Source organism: Arvicola amphibius, chromosome 2 (genome assembly GCF_903992535.2).
Source record: "Arvicola amphibius chromosome 2, mArvAmp1.2, whole genome shotgun sequence".
Classification (NCBI taxonomy): Eukaryota; Metazoa; Chordata; class Mammalia; order Rodentia; family Cricetidae; genus Arvicola; species Arvicola amphibius.
In genome coordinates, this window is record NC_052048.2 from 189,159,307 (window position 1) to 189,175,992 (window position 16,686).

The window sequence follows — 16,686 nt, forward strand, 5'->3', positions numbered from 1 at the left end:
CCAGGTATTGCTTCAGGGTAAGCTACTAAGACTCAGGCCTCTATTAAATTTATCAATGGCTGAGGCCTACTCTGGCAGGTGATAATGGTTGGAAGTAATGAACTTTATTTGGGTGATCTGCTCATATTTAGCTTATCATGGCTGACTCCTTCATTTCCCCCTTCACAAGCACCAATGACAGGACCCAATCTTGGGTGGTGTTTGCCCCTGATTTTAAGGATATATAGAACTATTTAAATTAATAAATCTATTGACAGCTCTGGACCTATTTTTTTTTAGTATATCAACAGGCACTATAGGTACTTTATCTTGTCCCCCATGCCAGGGAGTTTGCCCTTGTCTCGGCCTTTTAACCTATTTTGGGCAGGGGGCATGGGACAGCATAATCCTTTCCACAACTACTTCAAGCTATCATTGGGGCGTTGTTATCTGGGCCCAAGTAGGTTGAAAGGCTAGCCAAAGGTGGGAGGGACATTTAGGCAATGGGGCACTCATCAGACTTTGTTGAAGGGACAGGGAGCGTTCATATCAGCTAGACTGGTGCACATCAGCTTTCAGGAAGTCCAGGGCTCGCCACCATTCAGAACAGACTGTAGTCAGCAACTGATGCTTGGATGTATCTGTCAGCCAAGATGAAGCATACTGAGATAAGTTTAAATTAGGAACAGAAATTAAAATTTAGAAAAAGAGCAGATAACAGGCATCTGTAAACAGAAGGAATAGACTCATACCTTTGAGTCCTAGCAAAAACTACAGATTTTGGTTAGAAGCATGTATAGTTTTCTGCTGTCCAGAGAACCATGTATCGTAGCTTCAGAATGAGCTAACAAGTTGGCTATAGCTTTGCGGAAGAATCTGTTAAACTGACATTAAACTGCTCTAGCCATTGATACTATCGGAAATCTCAGAAGGATAAATATGTCTGAGTACAAACCAAATAGATTTCGAATCTATTACAAATGACAGGGATCAGAGTCCATATACAGTTAGTCATACCCAGGTCTCTATACCATTAGAGGCAGAAATATCCAGAACAGCAAGCAGTCTTACTCTCTAAGCCAGGCCCATAAGGTGAACTTTTCTTTTTTTGTGGAAGAGGGACATGGAAAAGACTGACCTTATTTTGTCTAGGAAAAAGTGGTGCAATCAATTCTCCAAGGTCCTGCTGTTTGCCCACAGTCTGGACCAGGTCCTGGCAGCAGGTGTTGCACTGGGGCATCTTGCCCAGTGGTCAGTGTCGTAATCCAGGTGGAGACTTCGTGGTGTCTCATAATCTTTTTTGGAGACCTTGGATTACTGCTTGGATCTCGGAGTCTCTGTCTAATATAATAAGATTTTTAATCATTATTTTAAATGCCATATTTTGTAGATCTCTGAAGTATGAGGGATGCCTAGGTATGTCTGCTTAGACAAACTGTTTCTTATTATTTGTTTTAAATTTGAATTTAAAAAACATATACAGGGAACTAAATAAGGCTTACTTCTGTAACTAATTATATCAGTACCTTAAAGATGACTGACTAACTTGTATTTTCTAACAGAGTATAATAAGTTAACAGCTTTTACAAGACTAGAACTCCACATTCTGTAATGATTTTGAATTAAAGCTAATAAAGAAACTGAATTAGTTATTCCAAGGGTAAACACAGAACAAGTTTATATCTCGTTGTTAATGCTATCTCCTGCAAAGGCAAGGAACAGGTCCCAAGGTGAAAAGAGAATAGAAGGGAATCTAAGAGCTAGCATTGCCCTGGGCCAAACTGAGACTCAGGTCTACCTTTCTGCTGATCTATAAAACCCTTCTTGTCAGGTGTGTACCAAGTTGTCCTGGGAAATCTTCCCTGGGCTCTACATTTTTCACCCTTCACAAATACCAACAACAGGACTCAGTCATGGTTCCTGTCTGTCCAGGGACTCAAGGGGTGATACTGGAACTTCAATACCATCAGTCGAACAGTATTGACCTGTTCTCAAATGAAAGCCATCAGTCTGTTGATAAGAAGAAGCAAGACCACTAGAGGCCTGTTGGAGCTAAAAGTAAGGTTGTTAACAAGGAGACCAGTTGAACAAGTTCTCATCCAGCTTCCCTGTGAGTGTTCTGTTCTCTATCATTAACAAGGCCATTGAAGCTCCAGAGTGATTGACATAGAAACAACATTATTTGCCCAGAAGAGGAGGTCCAAACCTCTTAGTATCAATACAAAAATTTATGACTTAGTTTATCCAAATAGCTTAAACCCAACAAAGTTAGCAATGACAAGGAGACTAACATACATTTTAAAGCCTGAATAGACCTTGAACAAGGAAATATATTTTTAAACCATTAGTTAATATTTTAATGCTTTTACCTTTTAATATAGTTTTTATGTTATAGTGATCCTCCCATTACAGAATTTTTTCTGTTGTTATTTTACAACTGCAGTTTTGCCTGTGTTGTGTATCTCAATCCAAACTATCCTGGAGATTTGTTTGGCCCACTCCACGTGATCACCTTTAATCAAGATGGTGGTGAAATCATGTGGCATCCATCTTTTTTTTAACTCTAGCAAAATGGCAATCCAAATTTAAAATGGAATTAATTATGCCTTATGGTTTTTTGAAATTACCCATGTATAGATTTTAAGTAAATAAAACATGGGTATAATAAAGGAAGAGACATAATTCAATTCTAGGGCCAGCTTTTTAATAATAAAAAAACCAGCATATAGCAGTCTTAACATTATCTATACCAAAAAGTCATCTGAATTTCTGTTAACCCAAATTCAGTAACCAGAGCTCAGTGATAAATTTCTGAAGTCAGGCCTGTAAATGTGGCCACAGCAGTGATGGGTGGCAGAGACAGCAAAATAGCCAGGCCATTTCTGTCTTAGCTCTATGCTTGCAAGAGATCTTACATAGACAAACTTTTTAACAAAACAAGCATATTCAGTATTTGCAGGTATGAAAAACCACAGCAAACATAGTTTACATCCCTTTTGACCTTTTATAACTTTTTATATACCTTTAATTTATTTTTTTCTTTATAATTTTGGTCTCCTGCTTTTTTTCTCACTTTCCAGACAACATACCAAAATCTCTCTTGCCTTTTAGACAACATACCAAAATCTCTCTCGCTTTTTAGACAACATAAAAACTCTTACCAAAGTCTTCCTTGTGGTTTTCCTCATTGGTGTATGATATGTTCTATGGCTACAATATTTTAAACAATAACAGAAACACGCATACACTATAACAAAAAAACCTTTAAATTTACATCACATAGAATCTTGTACCAGCGTGTAACATTTGAAACCAACAGGAGTTTTTTTTATACATTAACTAATAACTTGTAACCAGCCCCTCTAAATGATGACAGATATTTATAACACATTGGATCTGGATGGCCAAAGCAGCTCTGGTGGACGGAAGTCTGGCTATAGTATCACAACACAGCCACTGCATCTTAATACCTATAGCCAGAGTCCTTGACCAGAAGTTGAGGCCCACAGCCCCCAGGGCAGGCAGAGGGAACTCACCAATGGCACAGGAGGGGACAGAGTGGTATGCAGCATTGGGGGACCTCTCCAAGCCATAGCTATTAATCCCAGATACTCTGTTCAGTGTTTGAAATCCTATTCGAGTACATCCTCCCTCTACAACTGTGGTTGGCAGCCTTGCTACATTGTAACAACAAGGCTGCATAGCCCAGCCACCATCCACACATGCCTGCCCTGCAGCCTCGTGCTTGGGGCCAAGGCTGGCTCCTTTTCATGAAATGTTTAGGGCGGCAGGTAGAGGTTATTTGTTTTATCCCTTTTAGGAAAATATACCCCTATGCTTTTGGTCCTATCTCTAAAGTCCTGTAAGTGATCACAGTATCAAAGTCAAAGAAATCATGATTTGAGTCTGTCCCATATCGTCAGCGTCAGTCTAAGTTAGGACAAAAACAACAACACACAGACACACAGGACAATGAACAGGACAATGGTGCCGAACCAAACCAAGACGACAGCTTCAAGCTGTGTTGCGGCTGTGACCCACCCCTCTATCGAAATGAGAATGCTACGGTGTGTCTCTATACAGAATCAAGAACGCTACCCGCGTGTCTCACCACAGATTGTCTACAGGCACTTACGGTTCCTGGGTCCGCTCACAGAAAGACATGAAACATGACATACAGACATGAGACATGAAACAAAACACAGAAAACTTATCGGCTGGTTGGAAGCTCTGTGGGTGATAGTCCCAGTGGGCTTGGGGGATCTGGGACGAGCCTCCAAATGTTATGCCCAAATCCTACTACAATAAACTACTGAGACTCAGGCCTCTATTAAATTTATCACTCTGGCAGGTGATAATGGTTGGAAGTAAAGAACTTCCTTTGCGTGATCTGTTCATATTTAGCTTAGCATGGCTGGCTCCTACAAAATTCTCTTAACTATTAAATAGTATACCATAAATATAGATTGTTTTAATGAACTGAAACAACTATATTTTAACGAAAGGGATTTTTGGTTTGTTAATATACAACATCGATACTTTTTCAGACCATCATTTAAATCCCATAGGTTTCTTATCATTCTGTCTCCATCACAAAACTCTAGAGACCAAAATCACATGTGCTACTTCTCTGGGTAGGTCCTCTGGGAGGTCAGCATGAGGCTCCTACCGTGTAAACAAGTGCTCCTCAATGAACTCAGGTTCCAGTGACAAGATGGTGCCATCTGCTGGCCTTACCCGACACACCCATTACTTTCAATTCCAGCTTCAGGGGCAGTTCCAAGTCAGAGGGAGGCACAGGGTGGGAAATCATTGGTAAGTGGAGGTTGTTTATTTTCACAAGTTTATGCATTTAAAACTGACACTCAGAAAACCCACCCAGAGTCCTGTAAGTGTCTCTAAGTGACAGAATTAAAATTGAAACCAGGTTTGTCCGTCACTAAACTACATACTCAACCCTGAGGCTACTTTAAGGCTATGCTTGTTGGTATTTAGGGATGCCTGTATATACAACTCTTTTATCTATCTGCTACTTACTTGCTTGTTTACTTATTTATTTATGTTTTTCCAAACACTGTCTTACTGAGTCACCCAGGCAGGCCTGGAACTCATGAATCTCTTCCTTCAGCCTGTAGAGTGCTAGGGATTGCAGGCTTGTGCCTCTACTCCTGGCTCCATGTCTCCGTTCTATCTGTTGACATTTGTAATAAACCCAGTGCTAACCTTCTGCTGCTGTTACCGGGCCACAACCATGATCAAGTTCTCAAATTCCATTAGAGCTTTTGGTGGTTTGGTGAATACCTGAGTTAGACTGGCTGCCTAAACCCCACTTTCCCTGCCATTCCTTCCTAATGAGTGTCATGCAACCATAAGCCTTGTTTTGTGGGTGAGGTCATGTATTTGCCTTTTCATATTGGAGGATTTACAGCTCTGAGGAAGCAATAAGGGATTAACGAAGAAGAAAGCCCTGCTGAATTAACAGGACAAGGTGTGACTGGTTGTAATCACTTCATCTGAACTGGCTAGATACTTCAGTGAATTAAAACGACAATGAGCCATACCCAATAAGCTTGGGACCAAGGACCAGACAAGACCTCTATTTAAAACAGGGAATCAATTATTTCTATTCAAATTATATATATATATATATATATATATATATATATATATATATATATATATGATGTGTGTGAGTAAGCCTTCTCTCACTGTGACAAACTATGCAAAGAGAATTTAACTTAAAGAAGGCTTGTTTGGGCTCATGGTTTCAGAAGATTCAGGTCAGCTGAATTCATTACTTTAGGCTGGCTGAGGAAAGGTGACCAAAACATCCATCAGGCAAAGGAGACTGATTATCTCACAGTGGCCAAGAAGCAGCAAGAAAGATAAAGGCAGGGTCTAGGGATAAAAGACATCCTTCAAAGGCATGCTCCCATGACCTACTTCCTTAAACAAGGCCCTTCCTCCTAATTTATTCAGCTACTAACTCATCATTGGATCAATCTCTTAATAAAGTCAGCATCTTCCTGTCCGCTCACCCCTCGTTGACTATTTGGGGTCCTACTTTAAGCACAAACTGCAACATGCTTTAAGAGAACCATCAACGTTGAGTCTATGACATTCAGTCTTATTTGAGTGATGGAGGATAGCATCTTGATAGAGAACTACACCCACAACTCCCTCGCTCTGCCTCATATGGTAGTGCCTTTATTCTTTTCTGTAATATCCTTTGTTGCCTTGCTGTCTGCATACTAGCTTGCTGTCATGATGCCAAACAAGAGGAAATATTTCATCTAACCATTCCTCAGGGAAGAGCAGATTAGTGACTATAGAAAGTTGTGTTCTGCCGGGCGCTGGTGGTGCACACCTTTATTTCCAGCACTCGGGAGGCAGAGGCAAGCAGATCTCTGTGAGTTCAAGGCCAGCCTGGTCTACCAGAGCTAGGTCCAGGAAAAGCTCCAAAAGCTTCAGAGAAACCCTGTCTTGAATAACAAAGAAAGAAAGAAAGAAAGAAAGAAAAAGAAAGAAAGAAAGAAAGAAAGAAAGTTGTGTTCCTTGTTTTATTTGAAACAGGGTTTCATTTAGCCCAAGCTAGTGGCCTTGAATTCTCTGTATTTGAAATGACGTTGGATTCTTGCTTCTCCTGCTTCTCTCTTGAGTGCTGTAATTACAGACATGTACCACTACATCCAGTTCATGCCTAGGGTTTTATACACATTAGGCTAAAACACTCTACCAACTGAACAACAACTCCAGCCCCTATATTCACTGAGTTTCTGACCTCATCCATAAAGTGGAAATTATCACAGTAACTATTTCATATTATACATGTTGTAAATTTCTTACTTTGTGTTTTCAACAAGAGTGAGCAATACACATCAAACACCTTACACATTAGCCACAGTTATAAAGACTATCCAGATTCACAGCCACAACACTGCAGACCTAAGAGGCCACAGAGATACACAGCAGAGGACAGCTGCATCTCCCTGCCTGGCAGTCACAACAAGAACTTATTGTCTCATCTGCTTCTCACGCCATCCTCCCTATCTTGGTTGGTGTTTGTTTGTTTGTTTGTTTGTTTGGGGTTTTGGTGGTGGTAATGGTTTTGTTGTTGCTGTTCTTCCCAACTTGATATAATCTAAGATCATCTGGGAAGAGGAAACCTCACTGAGAACGTGCCTCCTTCATGTTGGCCTGTGGGCAAGTCTATGAGAGCATTTTTCTTGGTTAATGATTGATGTAGGAAGGCCTTGCTCACTAAGGGCAGTGCCACTCTTGGGCAGGGGGTTCTTGCTGTATAAGAAAGTAAGGTGGGTGAGCAATCCACAAGGAGCAAACCAATAAGCAGCCCTCCTCCGCGGTTCTGTTTCAGTTCCTGCCCCCAGGCTCCTGTGCTGAGTTTCTGTCCTGACTTTCTTCAGTGGCGGGGTATGTCCTGAGAGCTGTAAGATAAAATAAAACTTTTCTTCCCCAAGTTGCTTTTGATCATGGTGTTTATCACAGCAATAGAAACCCTACGACAGTCCCCTGAGATGAAGTGAGGATAGCGGACAGAGGGAATAGCTGGGACTCAGAAGGATCTGTCAAAGGCTAAAGATACTGTGATGGTTAATTCTGTCAGCTTGATTGAATTGAAAAAAAAAAAAAAACTCTTTGGACATTAGTGGGGCACACTCTGGGTGTGCCGAAGGGCGTTTCCAGAGAGGAAATACCTGCCCCGACTGTAGGCAGTCCCATCACATGAGCTGGGGTTCCACACAGGACAAAAATGGGAGGAGGGGCAGCAGAACATTAGATCAACACCCGCATTCTCCTTTCTCTGCTTCCTGACCCACTCAGATGTGAGCAAGCACCCACTGCCACATCTTTCCCATCTGCTTCCTGATCCACTCAGATGTGAGCAAGCACCCACTGCCACATCTTTCCCATCTGCTTCCTGATCCACTCAGATGTGAGCAAGTGCCTGCTGCCACATCTTTCCCCTGAAACCCTTAGGCAAAATAAATCCTGCCCCCCCCCCCACACACACACACTTTAGCCATCATCTCACAGTCACAGGAAAGTAACCAATACAGACATTAAGCTAAGAGGAACAAAAGGGAAGTCAAACCTCAGAGAACTCTTTGGCCATTTGTGTTCGAGGCAATAAAAACTTTCGTTTCTCTTTGTCTCTCAACAACAACTTACATTAGATTTTAGTCACTTCTCAGAAGTCATCATTCTATCCATAAAAACTAGGAGAATGTAATGTAAGATGTTCACTGCCCTGAGTAGTCTTTGAAGTGCAGAAGTCACCACTACCATCTGTCACTACTCAAGAACCCCATTAACAATTGCTCCTCTGCTCCTCCCCTACTCTGGCCCTGGCAATCTCTAGCCTCCTTGCTATCTCCTCTAGCATCATTTTTAGTGATAAACATGGATAAAATAGCTGGCCATTATTGAGGAAAACTTCAGAATGGTCTTTTAACAGAATTATGGCATACCTATTCAATTAAATCTTTTATAGATTTTAGAAATAACTTAATGGGGCTGAGGATGATTCAGAGTGTATGCTTAATTTATGCAAGGTCCTGAGTTTGATCCCTTAACAGAAATTAGTAAAGACTTTATCATCAAGTGAAACATTTCCAACCTAACTTCTAAAACTTTTTAGAATTGTAAAGTAATGAATGTCTACTAGCATGAACCAGAGTATGGTCTGTTTTGTGAACATCCTAGAATTACAAAACTTCCACATGGTATTAAGACACTTGCTAATCTTTGTTTTTCTCCACCTTTTAAATATTTTATAACTGTTTGAAACTAATGCAATTGATTTCAAATTACTGGATTGGGGTATTAAAGAACACAGACTGCAGATGGTCCAGACTCTCTGACTTATATCTAGTGCTTATCACAGTTACCAGATCTCAAGGTTACAACCTCCCCTGGCAGCCAAGATCCTTCAGATAAAGGTTCCAGCTCTCCAGTCAGGAGCAGAGCCAGGACCTCAGGCTGTAGGCACTCCTACCCACACCCTCTGGCCCTTTGCCTCTAACCCCATCCCTCTCCTTAAGAAAACTACAACACATACCAGAAACTCCTTACCAACTTCCTTCTGTTGAAGTATTAACTGAGGGTTTAATTCTGGATTCCAGCTATACTTTCTCCATATGAGCAAAATAGTAAGGAAACTGGCTCAAACAAATAAAATACTTTGGTACAAGCAAAATAACTACAAGTTGTCCTCCCTGTCCGTATTCCTACTGTATATACAGATACACCTCACATGGGCACGACAGCCTGCCATGCCCCCTCCTTTGTTCCAGAGCAAGCTCCGACAGAGCTTCGCTCGAAAGTCCCACCACAACCCACATACACTCCTCAGATATGTTCACTCAGAAATCCATACACACACTCTCTCTCTGTCCGTCAGTCTTGTCTAGGGTCCGCTCAACCGTACATGAAGATCCTGGATTATATTTGTGTTCCAGCCTTTCCTGGGTTTGCCCCATGCTAACAGCAGCAAAGGAACAGAGTCCACTCTGTTCTGACCCTGGGACACAGGAGGGCCCCAGCCACCTCCCTCTCTCAGTCTCACTGCCGGTTCCACTACTAGAGCACTAGAGTAGGGGCATAAACCCAACAGAGTGAAGCTACCCAGTGTCAAGAATCCACTTACTTTCGGGGATTTGAAGGAGACTGAATAGAATCACTTCTCTTGAGAAACTCAAAGTATAAGACCAGTAAAGAAACAGAAAGTATTATATAACCAAGCAAAAGTTGGAGCAGAGAAAGGAAGGACGTGGTTATGCAGTGCAGATTCCAAAGAAGTCTTCATTTGTAAGAATTCGGATTTGTAAGAAGCCAGCCAGTTAACTGAGCACACCTTCTCTCCAAGACAAAGAATCCACAGACACAAACCGCAGAGGCCTGAAGCACCACTCAGATTTCGCCCGTGGCTCCCTCTGTACCCAGTATTGAAATACACCACTGTCTGCTCCAGCCGTTCAGGAAAGACAAGTACAAAACAAATAAGAAAGTACTTTGTGCTTAGGATTGCGATCAGCGCCCAAGTTGCTTTGAGTAAGACCAGGGAAGAACTAATTCTCGGTCCTAAGTACAAAGGCCATTGAGAGGCAGAGGGGACAGGGCTTTAGCGGTAGGTGAACTGGGCTTTAAGGAGGAGCAGTAACAGGTCAGTCCTGGGAGAACGGGGTGGAGAAAAAGTTGGTTTGAAGGAAGGATTGGGGCAGAAGAGAGGGTGGGGCAAGTGGGCTCCGCCTTCTGCCTCTGAGTTCCAGGTCAGCGACCGGTTTTCTGTGTCCCAAGGAGACAGGTGAGCGAGCTCCTGGGGCCTCCAGGAGGGGCGGGGCGCAGGTCGCTGGAGTTGGGCTGGTCTGGAAGGAGAGCTTCTGCGAGTTCTTGCTACACCGAACTCAGGAAAGTGGCAGGGAGTCTAGCCGGTGGGAGCTGTCTTGAGATTGGCTGTTGCTGTTTTCTCGGAGAAAAGGTGTCCCCTTCCCACGCACCTCCCAGCCTCTGTGCTGACAGGAAACTTGAAATCAGAGCTTAATGACTTGAGGGAAGAGGCCTGGGTCGGGCCTACTTGGGGTGTGGAAAGTTATTAGAACTTCTGGTGGTTGCCTTAGGCCTTTCTAAGATTCTTTCTCACGTAGTTGGTGTCCCTGTGGCCTTGTTGTGTCTTGGTTCACATTCTCCTCCATCCAGAGCATGGGTTGACTCAACTGTGGCAGACAGCAAGTCAGGCTGAGAGGTAAGTAATGAACACCCTCCTTCTTTCTAGTAGGGTCATACTGGGGGGGGGGGGACGGGGGACGACCACTCTGACTCGGAGAAGAATGGAGGTCTGACCAGAGCAGGAAAAGTGAAAAACCTGACCCATCACCTGGATTCCAGAGATGCCTGTGTGCACTGAGGCCACAGGCAGGGTAGCTGGCCCTGGATCCTGCATGGTGTACTTGGGAGCCGGAAGGGAGACAGCAGGCAAGAGAGAAAGCAGGGAATGCAGGCAGTACCCAGGTATAGGAGACTCACATGAGGCTGAGTCAGACTGGAGGAGGTTCCCAGCTTTCCACACCGCTAACCTAAAGGGCACGGTGGAGCTCCCGGGGGCCCCGATGATCATTTGTTTCAGACTGAAAACTGGGAACCTACAGAGAAGAGCATAATATTTTTACTTTGGGGTCTGGCCCTGGTGTGGTACCAGTGACTAGCTAACACACAACTGTTTGTCTCTCTACAGGTGCCCTGGGAGGGACCATGGTGCCAAGGCAGTTGTGGGGGAAACTGAAGCAGTCATTTCTCTTCCTGAGCAGCGCTTCGCTCCTTCTGGGACTGGCTTTACTGGTCATACAGCCTGACATTGCCCCTTTTGCTTATTTCTTCCTCTGCTTGGCTGGCTTCTGCTTTCTTGCCTGCCTCCTGTCCTGTGCGGTGGAACGGAGCCTCCGAGCAACGCAGAGCTCAAGGCCGACTGAGAATTCAGAGGCCCCAGGCAATGCACGGTGAGGAAAGCGGGATGGCAGGAATTCGCCTTTAGGCCAGTGGTTCTCAACCTTCCTTATGCTGTGGCCCTTTAATACTGTGCCTCACGTTGTGGTGACCCTCAACTGTAAAATTAGTTCATTGCTACTGTGTAATTTTGCTACTGTTATGAATCATAACGTAAATGTCTTCAGGATATCTGATGAGATCCCCCTCAAGGGGTCGCAACCCACGTGTTGTAAACCACTGCCGTAGGCCCTTATTCCCTCTAAGCCCTTAGTTTCTTTCTTTTTTAAATTTTTTTTTAAGATTTATTTATTTATTTTGTATACAGTATTCTCAGTGCTATGCCTGCAGGCCAGAAGAGGGCACCAGATCTCATTACAGATGGTTGTGAGCCACCATGTGGTTGCTGGGAATTGAACTCAGGATCTTTGGAAGAGCAGCAGGTGCTCTTAACCACTGAGCCATCTCTCCAGCCCTTAAAAACTGTGTAGCCCAGGCTGGCCTCGAACTCGTGATCCTCCTGCCTCTGCCTCCTTCAGCAAATCCTACCGGCGTGCGCCACCACAACCGGCAGCCCTTCGTTTCTTAAGCCTAGATTCTTTCCTCTGTCACTGGTATTAAGAGCAACAGTCAGCAGACAATAGAGGGGTCTTTTGTCAGAGTGGAACAGGGGGGATAAAAAAAAGACTCCTTTCAGGCAATCACTAATGGTCGTGTTTCTCCTCCCACAGGGACAATGAGGCTTTTGAGGTACCAACCTATGAACAGGCCGTAGTGATGGACTCAGAAACACAGCACCACCTCCAAGAGCTGGAGCAACCACCCCCTTACAGCAGTGTCGTTATAGCCCCAGGAGTTGAGGGGGCGCAGCCTAGCCAGCTAGAGAGGCCCAGCCCAGGAAGGCTGAAGAGACGAGTGGGCTCAGAGGGGACAATGTCTCGCAGAGGAAATGCTGGAGGAGCTCTTCGACTTAGGGGCCCACGAGTTGCATCCACTGCTCCCGATCTGCAAAGCTTGAGGGTGGCCCCCAAACTGGAGCCCACTACTCCACCCCCTGCCTACGACATCGGTTTTGCTTACCCTGAAGATGACAATGTTTTCTATGAAGACAAATGGATACTTCCCTAGGCAATGCTCTCAGAACCTATCATCGCGGCCCTCCTCTGCCCAGCATTTCTAACTATTTAATCAGAAACTGGTTTTGCCCGGACATCATAGACAGGGTCTTCAAACCTGCCCGGAGGCAGACTATGGAAAGTCCTTCCCATTTGAGATACGGGTGGCAGTTGGATTCATCTGGAAAAATTCTGGAGCCCATCTGACGTCCAGCATTTCCAGAGTAAGGGGGAAATGAGAGAGAGAGAGAAACTGGAACGTTACCTCGGAGTGACAGTTGTTTCATCAAACCTCGCTTAGATTCCTGGTGGGGTATTACATAACAGGGTAATTAGAGACTCTAAGGGTGGGGGGGGGGCTGGAGAGTTTTCACAAAAACAAGATGCTAGTAAAAAAAAAAACATAAAAATAACTCGAGTTTTCAATACAAACCAGGCAATTCACACGATTTGATAACCGTGCCTTGGGACAACTAGAGAAATCTAAATACAGACAGCACGGGGACCATCAGGTAGGATAAGTGCGACCAGGAGCACCTCCAGGCTCGGAGATGAGCGCCTTCTAAGCCCTGGAAGTTTCAGTCGAACAATGAGGAGCCCAACCCTCTTTGGTTTCACGTTAGTGATTGCAGGAGGGGCCGGAGGGACCGGGGGAGGGAGCTGCGGTTTCCGCGGGAATCGACAGCCAATCAAATCTCCCGGCTTGAGAAGCCCCGCTCTTTTCACCGCCTCTTCCCGTTCCTCCCAGAGCTTCCTCTCTGCCCATTGGGTGGTGCGGGTCCCGGCAAGCAGTGTGCGCTTGCGCGTGTCCCGACGGGGGCGGGGGCTACTGGCATCGGGGCGGGGCGTGCGCAGGCGCGACGAGGGTGGGAGGCTGGGGGAGGGATGCGGGGGCTGGCGCGGCCTGGGGTTTGTTTGTATTGTGGGTGGTACGTGTGCTGCCCGGGAAAAACTGGAAATGGCGGCTCCGAGCGGGAGGTCGCCGTCCACGCTGCACAGAAAGGGACTGATGGCGGCTGACAGGAGGAGCAGGTGAGCAGGGCAGGGCGGAGGAGGCGGCCGGGCGAGTTGCGCGGCGTCCTGGCCTGGTCCCGCGTGGGCAGAGGCTGCGGCAGCTTCCTTTGTCTAGCGCAGGGGCGCCTGGACGAGAGTGGGTCCTGTCAGTCCCGCTAGATCCCGACTGCGGCGTGTCTGGAGAAGATGCTCCGTCCTTTCCCCTCCAGGTCTCGCCTGAGGATTTCAAATCAAACCTCTCCTAGCCAAGGAGACCTGCAGACTTCTTAGCTCGGCCTGGGGCGCTTTTGGTTTGCAGTGACTGTAACGTGACCTGCGCTGCTTCCCGTGTAATAGATGTTTGTCAGTGAATTGCACACAGGTGTAGGGGATTTGGATCCTTTGATGGTTCCCGTGTCCGCCCCTTCTCCCTAGTCAGTTTCGGTGCAAACATGGCCCAGGAGGACACAATGGACTATTTCCTGTCCAAATCTGTAACATTAAATTAGACACAGGAACCTTCGGAGAACACAGAATCAAAGCGTTAGACTCCTCCTGGTGTCGTTTTTCTTCATTCCCCTTTCCAGGGGTTTCCTAGAAGTCCAGGAGATTGGAAACTTTTGGGAAGGTCGTTGTTAAGTCTCTCCTCGCAGTTTGAAATGAAGGAAGTAGCAGGTGTTCTGAATGGGTGGCGCTTCAGATAAAAACTGGTGGCTGCCTAGTTCCAAGTCAAGCCTGGGACAGAAGAGGGTTCAGAACTGGAGTCAGTAAGCTGTGCCTATGGATAAAATTGCCTAGGGAAGAGCCTTTTGGTGGGGGGCTGCCTAGCGCAATGTCAGCATTTAAAGGCTACCGGACTGTAATCCTGGAACCCTGGTGGCTGGGCAAAAGGGGCGGAAACCCAAGGCTCGCTTGGTCTACACACAGCTCCAGGCTGTTTCCTGTCATAGGGAAGGGGGTGGTGGGGAACAGGTCAGAAGCCCCTGAAGGAAAGCAGAGTGTGTTGGGCTGTGTGGACACGGAGAAAGCACAGTGTGGAAGCTAAAGAAGCAACCTTTTAAGAAGTCTGTGTTCCTGATAAGCTGCTGCACCATTGACTGTGTACCTAAGGATATACCTAGCCAACAGCTGCAATATTAACTTTATTTTCCCCAGAATTTATGTTTAGCTCCCCTACTGTGTTGTCTTGTGAGGTGTTTGAAGTTGTTGATGTAGCAGGTTCGAGTGAATTTTGAGATAGCAGATACAGTCTAAATATACTTGATCTGCCTCTTACACACCTCTTGCTAATGCAAATTTCCCAGGACCCTGTGTTTCCATCCAATTGTAGACTTCTCAAGGAATCTTTAAGCTAGGGGCATTCCACCAATGCTTGATATTTCACTGATTGGAGATGCTTATTTGTTCCCCTATATTTTACCCTCTTTGAAATCAAGATGCTACTAAAAATATTTTATTGTAGAAAGTGAATCTGTTAAAATATCACCTGTACTGCCATCAGACCCTAAGCGTTGTCTTATACTAAACAAACTGGCGATCTGGATTGATATTCATTGGGCACATAAAAGACATATTGGAAATGGGATTTTTTTAAAATTATTATTCGTGAGCCGAAGCAGGTCTCTTTCCAAACTTGAGAGCAAAACTAGGGACTCTTTCAAATACAGCTCTTGATGGTAAACTAAATCACCAAAATAACCATTGCTTGCACTATTCCTGTGAATATAAGTTATGTTGTGCTCATCGTTGGTATCTATCTACTGTGACTGTCAATTTCTACTTACCCATACCTTGTGGGATTTTGATCATGTTTTAACATTAGTTTATCATGGAATTGCAAAATATTTTTGATGTAATTTATGTGAGCAGCCTAGAGAAAGTGTGTGTGTGCCTGTGGTTAAAAACATGACTGTTGGCTTTTTTACATTTTGTATTTTATTACTGCCCTAAGATTGTTTTTGACTTAGGTTAGTTTCCTAAGAAAAAGTATGGTCATGTTTTCTGAATGTTAGAGCTTGTCTATCAGAGGAGTGTTTCTTCTCTCAGATATATTTGTGCTTCTTTATAATAATTTGACCAAGATAGCTCGTCCCTCTCCTGGTCGGATCACGGTTTCAGATAGTTTGATGTAGACCTTCTCTAGAGAATTATGCCTTATTTGCTTAGGGTCAGTACATTACTCCCTAGGACATTTTGATTGAAAGGGATTTCACAAAATAACGCCTTCTGTTGCTCCTAAGTCCCTTTCGTTCTTCTTCCCCACTTCTCGTCTGTGTCCAGGCTTAGACCTGACAGTGCCTCTGTCTGCCTTCCCTCTGTAGGATATTGGCGGTGTGTGGTATGCACCCTGACCACCAGGAAACTCTGAAAAAGAACCGAGTGGTGCTGGCCAAGCAGCTGCTGCTGAGCGAGCTGTTAGAGCATCTCCTGGAGAAGGACATCATCACACTGGAAATGAGGGAGCTCATTCAGGTACCGTGGTGGAAGAGGCCCAGAAGATGAACCTGTAAAAAGAATGTGCCCCTTGGCTAAGGACAGCAAACCTCACCTGTGCATGCTCACTCTGTAAAGAGGAATTCCTAAGATGAATGAGACCACTACTTCAAAGATCATATGAAAAAATGACGTTTACAATTAGATATGTACATGTAATGTAATGTTTTATTTTTGTGCCTTAGGCCAAAGGGGGCAGTTTCAGCCAGAATGTGGAACTCCTCAACCTGCTGCCCAAGAGGGGACCCCAGGCTTTTGATGCCTTCTGTGAGGCCCTGCGAGAGACCAGGCAAAGTCATTTGGAAGACTTGCTGCTCACAACCCTCTCTGATATTCAGCATGAACTCCCACCGGTATGAAACCCTGGAAATGCACCCTGGGCTGTGTTAGTTTGACCAGAAAGGATATGGGGCAGGGGGCACAGAGAGACAGACACTTGACTGTCTCTCTGAGGTCTTTGATGGTGAGTCTTGATTTCTTCCAGTTGAGCTGTGACTATGACACAAGTCTCCCTTTCTCGGTGTGTGAGACCTGCCCCCCTCACAAGCAGCTCCGCCTGTCCACAGGTGAGAATGAATGGGACAGAAGGACCCTCCCACACTGACCT

At 45.0% G+C, this 16,686-nt stretch overlaps 2 protein-coding genes and 1 long non-coding RNA gene across 5 annotated transcripts in view; 2 read left to right on the forward strand and 1 right to left on the reverse strand.

The window, feature by feature from the left end:
* Positions 1-10,113, reverse strand: LOC121677068. Its single transcript, XR_006020729.1, has 3 exons — positions 9,854-10,113; positions 1,118-1,320; positions 1-620 (listed from the first exon to the last, which is right to left on the reverse strand). It is a non-coding gene; the product is annotated as an uncharacterized LOC121677068 (long non-coding RNA).
* On the forward strand, positions 9,577-12,986 carry Tmem139 (transmembrane protein 139). The gene is made up of 4 exons (XM_038318922.2): positions 9,577-10,303; positions 10,644-10,741; positions 11,231-11,492; positions 12,210-12,986. The coding sequence occupies exons 3-4, from the start codon at positions 11,248-11,250 to the stop codon at positions 12,604-12,606; spliced, it is 642 nt and encodes a 213-aa protein (XP_038174850.1). The 5' UTR covers positions 9,577-10,303; positions 10,644-10,741; positions 11,231-11,247; the 3' UTR covers positions 12,607-12,986.
* Positions 12,697-16,686, forward strand: part of Casp2 (caspase 2) — an 18,708-nt gene continuing 14,718 nt past the window's right edge. For 2 of the 3 annotated variants that reach the window (XM_038318918.1, XM_038318920.1), the window contains exons 1-4: positions 13,496-13,625; positions 15,908-16,058; positions 16,265-16,432; positions 16,564-16,645. In XM_038318918.1, the coding sequence (XP_038174846.1) occupies positions 13,552-13,625; positions 15,908-16,058; positions 16,265-16,432; positions 16,564-16,645 (475 nt within the window). In that variant the 5' untranslated portion in view covers positions 13,496-13,551. Of the gene's footprint in view, positions 12,818-13,495; positions 13,626-15,907; positions 16,059-16,264; positions 16,433-16,563; positions 16,646-16,686 lie in introns of those variants that run through there. The other variant, XM_038318919.1, reaches the window with a different exon arrangement.

Bases quoted from the DNA above. Each gene is read 5' to 3' on its own strand.
- Tmem139 (XM_038318922.2), top strand. From the start codon at position 11,248: ATGGTGCCAAGGCAGTTGTGGGGGAAACTGAAGCAGTCATTTCTCTTC. The intron at 11,493-12,209 runs GTGAGGAAAGCG...CTCCTCCCACAG, and splicing joins GAGGCCCCAGGCAATGCACG to GGACAATGAGGCTTTTGAGG.